Source organism: Rhea americana, unplaced genomic scaffold (genome assembly GCF_003343005.1).
Source record: "Rhea americana isolate MKP2758 unplaced genomic scaffold, rheAme1 scaffold_44, whole genome shotgun sequence".
Taxonomy (NCBI): domain Eukaryota; kingdom Metazoa; phylum Chordata; class Aves; order Rheiformes; family Rheidae; genus Rhea; species Rhea americana.
This window is the reverse complement of record NW_028186579.1, coordinates 579,366-586,789: the sequence shown is the minus strand read 5'-3', so window position 1 is coordinate 586,789 and position 7,424 is coordinate 579,366. Positions and strand designations below refer to the sequence as shown.

At 46.0% G+C, this 7,424-nt stretch overlaps 1 protein-coding gene across 1 annotated transcript; it reads left to right on the top strand.

The window, feature by feature from the left end:
• The first annotated feature begins 43 nt into the window (after nucleotides 1-43).
• On the top strand, nucleotides 44-7,198 carry SERTAD4 (SERTA domain containing 4). The gene is made up of 2 exons (XM_085315803.1): nucleotides 44-345; nucleotides 3,476-7,198. Exons 1-2 carry the CDS (start codon nucleotides 109-111, stop codon nucleotides 4,238-4,240), a joined length of 1,002 nt encoding a protein of 333 aa, XP_085171929.1. The 5' UTR covers nucleotides 44-108; the 3' UTR covers nucleotides 4,241-7,198.
• The last annotated feature ends 226 nt before the right edge of the window (nucleotides 7,199-7,424 follow it).

The window sequence follows — 7,424 nt, the reverse complement described above, 5'->3', positions numbered from 1 at the left end:
CCGGAGCCGGAGCCGGAGCCGGCGGCGGCCGGGGGCGTGCGGGACCCGCCCGGGGCCGTGCGACCCTGCGGGCGGAGCCGGGCGAGGGCTGGCTGCGGAGCGCTGCACATGTGTCCGAAAACAGGCGGCGGAGCTCTCCCGCAGCGAGAAAGGGAAACGAGAAGTATTTTGTTTGGAGAACCTCCGGCAAACCGCATGTCATTTGTCATATCTGATTTATTGCCCGCAGGATCGCATTACAGGGGAATTTCAAATCCTGCAACAACATCCAAGATCACATACTTTAAAAGGAAATATGTGGAAGAAGAGGATTTTCAGCCGCCGCTCAGCAGCTGCACACATAAAGTATGTTTTCTAATACTCGTTATTTTTACTCTGAGTTTCAGATGCTTATAARTAGCACTTGACTGACCCATTTCTAGAAGGCTGAAATACTCCACTGAAATTAGGAGAGCGATCCAGCTGTTTGCTTAGAAACGAAGAGTTCTCACTCGTTTGCATTTATTGTTTTGTTGTCGTCAAATGGCTTAAGAAGCAAAGGCATTTCTTCAGTTATAACAACTGTAAATGTAAATGYTCAGAATAACTTTTGTGTTCTGAGGAATACAGTTTTGTTCTTAAATAGCTTAGATCATCTTTACAGAAATGTTTCTATAGAGTTTAAASAGTAAAATTTGATATTTTAAGTAAAAAGGATCTATTTTTGCCCATTCATTCAAAACTTTTTCCAGGGAGAAAATAATAATGGGTTCCATATACCCCAAATGGGGATAAGCATCCTCCAGAAAAACAGAATGACTTGAAAAGGCAGTTCAGGCTCCTTCAGTATTTAATCCTGTTTTATTAAAAAGCTAATAACTCCAAAAGAACAGATTAGTAAATGAAAAAAAAATTTTTTTTTAATTAAAGCCACCAAGAGAGGGATTAGAGCAAACATTTTCTGGGCTGGTGAATATATAAATTGAAATCTGTCTTTTAATGAGTGATTTGATGCCCTTGCCCAGTCCTGTAGGGAACTGAACACCTGGACTGATGTGCTCAAGGATAGCTTGCACCTTGAGACCTCATCCTTGCCCTGAGGGATCATTCCTGGGCCATAGTACTCCTATGCTATCTATTTGCTCTTGGAGATAGAGATGACATAATATAATGTGATTAAAGTACTGCTCRTGGAAGGCAATAGTATCATTAGAGCCCCAGAGGCGGAAGCTAAAACGAAGCAAGATGCAGAGCAATCTCTATGTTACCTTTGCTTGCATCGCTGTTCCCACCTGGAGAGGGAATTCCTGAGATGAAACGAGATTTCAGGCCTCGTTCATACCACGGGYGCCTTGTGGGGAGGTCTGGCCAATTGGATACTATTTCTCCAGAGAGATTTTAATTTAGGAGAAGTGAGTGGTAATGACAAGCTCGCTCCCCAAGGACCTCAGGATAGCCAAAGGAATTTTCTGCTACAGGTAGTGTTGACTGGAAGGTGAAAAACTGCCCTGTCATTGATTCCAGAAGGTGTTTGATCTGCTTTCAGAACAATGAATAAATGTCACAAAAGTTATTGAATAATTTGCTCTGTTTATTTATATGTGTATATATATATATATTCATTTTTATATACACATTATTCATATATATATATTCATGTATATATATAGAGAGAGTGTGTGTGTGTATGCATACATTTATACACAACACATCATTCTCTAATTTCAGCCAGCTCTTTTCTTGAAGAGATTGTCAGATTTTTGTACCAGTGATTATTTGCCTCCTAAAAATGAATAGTTGCTTGTGCTTTCTGATAGCATGAAAAACAGTTGTAGAGGTACTGCTAGGATAGACCTGTCTCAGACATCGTTTTGTGCTGTTGTGGAAGTGCAGCATGTCAGAAATCTTGGGTCACTGGTTTGGGCTTTCTAGCACAAATGTTTTCTGCTCTGCAGCGCTGGGTTCTGGGGGAGGGAGGATTCTCCCCAAGATTTCTTTGATTTCCTTATGCATTTTTATGTCTCCTCTCTGCCCATGAAAGAGCAAACTATGTTCTGGGGTTGCTTCTTCCCACCAAGGGTATGGGAGCCCCTGTCCAGAAGTGTTGGCAAAGCCTTTGCAGTAGAAAGCCTTTCACAACTTGTTCCTGCTGGTGGCTCTGTGGGACACATCTCCAGGAGGACCTCAGTCGGAGGCTTATKGGTTTGCTCAAGGCTTTTATGGGTTCACTGACTGTTACTGCAACATCAAGGACACAAATTAACCTACAAGCATAATATAATTTAAAGTGAATCATTTATTGTAGAAGATGACTTGCTCTAACACAGAGGAGTTTCAGCTGGGACCTCACATGAAAAACACGGCTTATTTTTGTTTTTACGAGGTTGTGTGCYTCTTCTGAGCCTTGCAGGCAGGACCCGGCTATGGAAAGAGCCGGAGGGCTGAGGAGAGCCRAATGGATGTGAAAAGCAGCCGTGCTTTAAGCCCTTTCAGTCCTCATGGCTACAACTTCCACTCTGCAAAAATGCTGTAACCGTGTGGGAAAGGGAAGGACGATCGAGCCGCAGACAGTGGTGGTGGAGGGGGGGTTGGAGCAGCCTCTCTTTGTGCTGTGCTTCTCTCCTCCTACACAAACTGAATTCTTACTAAAAATGAAAATTGGGTAATACTGCTTACAGTAGCATGCATTACCCCCTCTCTATTTTCGTTCCCAGGGTAGCGATTACCGCGTCAAAGCCAGGGCCTTCGGGGTGCAGTAACCTGTTGGTGCTGTCGGTGCGGGGAAAGGCAATCCTGGAAGGACCATGGAAGGGAGCCCAAATCCGCGGGCTCGGAGCCAGGCTTTTCGCAAATCCCCACCCGCTCTTAGTTTCCTGACCCAGTCCCCGCCGGCCCGCGCTCCCAGCCGCGGCCGGCAGCTGCTCGCCAGATGTGGCGGCGYGCTGAGACTGCTCCCCCCACCGCCCCGCGCGATTTCCGTGCGCAGGAGCAGCCCCGGGGAGYGCAGCAAGCGGGGACCTCCGGCAGCGGCCGCGGCTGCCCGCCCCGACCGGCAAGCCTTTGGCTCGCGGCTTTGCGGCAGCCCCGCAGGGACGGATGGGAGTCGGGTCTCTTTGCATCAAAAAGCCCCCGGGGATCGCTGGAGCAAAACTGCACGGCAGTTCTGCAGTTTAACCCAGGATGCAAGGAGGGGCCAGGTTTGTGCATCCGGGTTTTGCCCTCCCACCCTGGATTTGTGCCCTGTTTGTTAGTAGYGCCCTGTGGGTAATGCTAGGCTGCTGATCTCCTAAATCCAGGTAAATTTGGGTGCCAACAGAAAACAGGTCCCCAGCAACTCGGGTGTGTGAAGCAAAAAGATGTTTCTAGGTGCCTCGGTAACAGAATGAGAAAAGTAGCAGCCCATGGTGMGCAAATACTGGGCTTCGTTTGCCTTCTCCTTGCCTGGAGCAAAACCAGCTGATGTCAGTCCTATTGCCTCTGCCTTTTGCATTTTCAGACCATCTCGGTGTTCGAGGAGAGGGCCCATATCCTTTACATGTCTCTGGAAAAGCTGAAGTTCATCGATGACCCCGAAGTCTACCTGCGGAGATCCGTCCTCATAAACAACTTGATGAAGAGGATCCACGGAGAAATCGTCATGCAGAACAGCTGGTGCTTCTCCGCTTGCTCTTTCAGCGGCGCCTCGCCGCAGGAGTGGTTCGTGCCTCAAGACTGCCCCTACAGAAAACGGCTGCGGATGGCCAAGGAGGAGTACGAGAAGTTTCACGCCTGCTGCTTCTATCAAGAGTGCGGCAGTCACTACTTAAATCTACCCTACTCTGTCAATGCTAGCACGGAAAATACTTCCTCCTCCTCCTCCTCCTCCTCTTCCTCCTCCTCCTCCTCCCCCCCTGCCATGTCTTTGCCAAGCTGTTCCCAGCAGGTKGRTTATGACTTTGGCGGTGGCCCTGCRTACAGGAGCGACGACCAGATACCCGCTAACGAAATATTCCTCACTAATGCCGGGTCTCATGGTGATCAGGACAGGGCAAAGTTTAATGATGAGAAAGGAGGTAACGAGCCTGAGCGAGACAGTGTCGCCCTAAACTGTGAACCCGTAAGAGGCACCCATGCCCTCGAATGTAAAGGCAAATGCTATGATTACTTTGAGACTGGATGTAATGACAAGAGCAAYGTAAGTGAATCTTGGAAAAAATCCTTAAGGAAAAAGGAACCTTTACCAAGCAACAAAATGTGCTGCAGCAAAGGAAGTAAAATATGAGGAGTCTTTCCTGCTCTGCCGAAGCATGCGCAGCATGGCCATTTATCTATCAAAATTTTATTTTGAATGGATTTTTTTATAGTTTTCTACAAGTGATACAATCATGCCACAAACGTTACATGTAGTTTTAAGTGACTGAAGAGCAGATTGCACAAAGCGTCCCCGCGATCTGCACCAGCGGGCTATTTATAAACGTGGAGACTTCGCGGAGAACACAGTTGCATTACTGCCTCACGCTGCAGCGGCTCCAGCTATAGTGCAGCTTTTGTTACCGAAAATATCGATCAACCAGATGGGGAAAACATAYCGTTTTCTATATCCCTGCCCCCAAGAAGTCTGCCGTTAATTAGGAAGAACCTCCATTACGTTTACCGAGGCGCTGGAAGTCTGGTAAACAAATTGATGCTGCCAGCAAGGGTGATGCGCTCCTCCGAACGCAGTGTTGGTTCTGACGAAAGACTGGCTGCCYGGACTGGGAGCGAGCCCTTGCCTTTCCTACTGATGCTCTTCAAGTCCTGCRTTCGGCGTCTTCTTCAGCCGACAAAACGTGGACGTAGCGGAGGGAGATACCTGCTTACGGGATGTCAATCAGAAACRCAACATGCAGCTCAAGGACTCGCGTGTGTTCACCTCGGCTGTAGTAACTAATGAGGCTTGTTGTTATACAGGGCAGGTCTTTTTTGGTGCCTTACTTTCTGTCTTAATTTTTGCCAGCGTGAAAATTAAGTATAAACCAGTGATACAGCAGGGATTTAACCTAAACAGAAAAAAGAAAAAAAAAAAAAAAACACAACAGGGTGGATCAATATTACTAGAAACCTTTAACCTTTGAAGTACTGAGTTCAACTTCCTATTCAAACATCTCTGTTCTTCCTTTTTGATGCTCAATTGCTTTTTGATTTGCCATCCTTAGGAAGGGATTTAAGAAACAATAGAGAGATGTCTCTTGTAAACAAGCATTGGGATGCTTGAGCGTTTCTATGGCAACTGGCTGTTGCTGGGGCTCTTTTTTTCATCTTCGTATAATGAAGTTCATGAACCAGTGGCATGTTTTATACTTTATTCTGTTTCGCATAATTTCTCTCTTTTAGATCGCAAAAGCATGTGGGAGTTTTATATGACTTTTGCTGTTGATTWAAAAAAAAAAGAAAGCAAAAAGCACAATGTTAATCAAGAATGTGGCGWTAAACATGATTTTATCTGAATGAATGTAAGGGTTTTAATTTTAAAAAAGAACATTTTGGAGAAATGAGCTGGGATTTCAGTGGCTAAGGACAAAATTTTGTCATCCCTAGGTAGACATACTTAGGTGTAGCATCATGTGCTGAGTACCAACACATGGAAAATCTGGTGTGAGCCCTAGAAGAGCATCCAGGACAGAAATCAGTGCCAGCCTTTATGTGGTTGGGTAAAGCTGGGCCTGGCAGGTTTGTGAGGGTTATCGTTGTGACAGCTGACGAATAAAGAAAATACAAATCCCACCTGATTTCTCCAAGACAGAAGCTTCTTTATTAATAATAATAATAATAATAATAATATTAAATATAGATCTCATTCATACAGTGTATGAGTAGGATCATCATTTAGACATTTGTCCACAAGGACCAATTTTTTAAAAAAACTGATTTTTCTTGCATTACACCCAGATAGTCTAGTCACGTCTGCTCTTTTCCAATATTTGATAAACATTTGATGTTTTAAGCTTAAATATTAGCTGCTTGTATACTAATGTGTTGTTGTAGTAAAGTGAAATTTCCTTGATATATATATTTATTAAAATGACCAAAATTCATTTTAATTTTACATCTCCAATGGCTACTGGATCCTTTTCCCCCATGGTCCCCTCTGTTGCCCACGCAAATACCGTTTGATCGCGCTGCTCCAGAGGTGACGAGCTCGCGCAGCGGTTGACCCCCAGGCTGGGTCCAGGAGAGCGCGCCGTCTCGCCGGGTCTTCAGGAGCCTTTGGGACATGGCCTGGAGGTGCACGGAGAAGGCGCAGACGTCGCTGCGGGCTGGCAGGAGCAGGCACCAAGGGTGTTGGGCCAAGTGTTGCCCAGGCCACACATCAGTTTTGGGGTGCCGAGAGCTTTTTGGCCTTTAAGGGCTCCCTGATCTGCATGTATAAGCCATTGCATGGTCTTCTGAGTTGGAATTTGGAGCAGCTCAAGTGACCCAGCATCCGAAATGGGTCTGCGCTGGCCTCTGTAGCAGCTCTTTAGCTGCAGGGTCACCCTTGGGACAGCCTTCCCGAGTGTCRTCAGCACCTGGACGGGAAGAAACGTCATCTAGTCTGTGAAAGAGAGGCCTGAGGTCGAGGGGGCTTTTACGCCTTTCTCCAGACCCTGCAGCTACTGAGAGTCGTTGCCTCGGACTCAGCGGCCCACTAAGCTGTTCTGTTCGCTTCAGAAGAGACTGAGGCATTTAATGCTAAAACAGGGAGCTGGAAACAACCCTGACCAATTGGCAAAGATACAGGAGATCTTGTTCAAAATTGTAACTTGGATTAGGCTTAATGGGTTTCACCATTTAATTTTCTTTGGCTTTACGGTGTGTGGAGAGGATAAAGTGGATAGACCCGTTCCTCACCACGTGCTGCAGTATGTTATCGCTACTATCACAAACTTTCCAGAAGCGCTTCTTTCCCAGGATCGTCCTAATATCGTTCAGCTTTATGCATAGCCCATGCACAACTGTTAAATGAACATTCCTGAACTTGATACTGGTCTGTCTGCAAGAACTAGGCGGAAGAGCCCATCTCTGGAGAGACTGTTTCACTCTGTATCACAACATACTTTGCTCATAGACCGCAGCACTATAAAGCACTGCGCTAGCACCAGTTGRCTAATCCGCGCTTACACTGGTTCTACAGCGCACGGAAAATGGAAGCAGAAAGAGGTGTTTCTGTTGTCAGGTCTATTTTACAGTCGCTAAGAATAAAAGAGTTGTTTTATCTTCAGCATCGCTTTTCACCAGATGATATGTTTCCCATGGAAATATGTAGCTCATTTGAGTTGAAAAAAAAAATTGCCTTTTTTTTTTTCAAAACACGCAGAGTAATGTTATTGTGCTTCATTTATACTTGGCAGCCTTGCTAAAATGTCACTGCTTTTGCTCGACCAGCTAAGCCGTTAAACGGTGCAGTGTGCTAATTTAAGCCACCCGCCGYGCTGAGACGGCCGCGG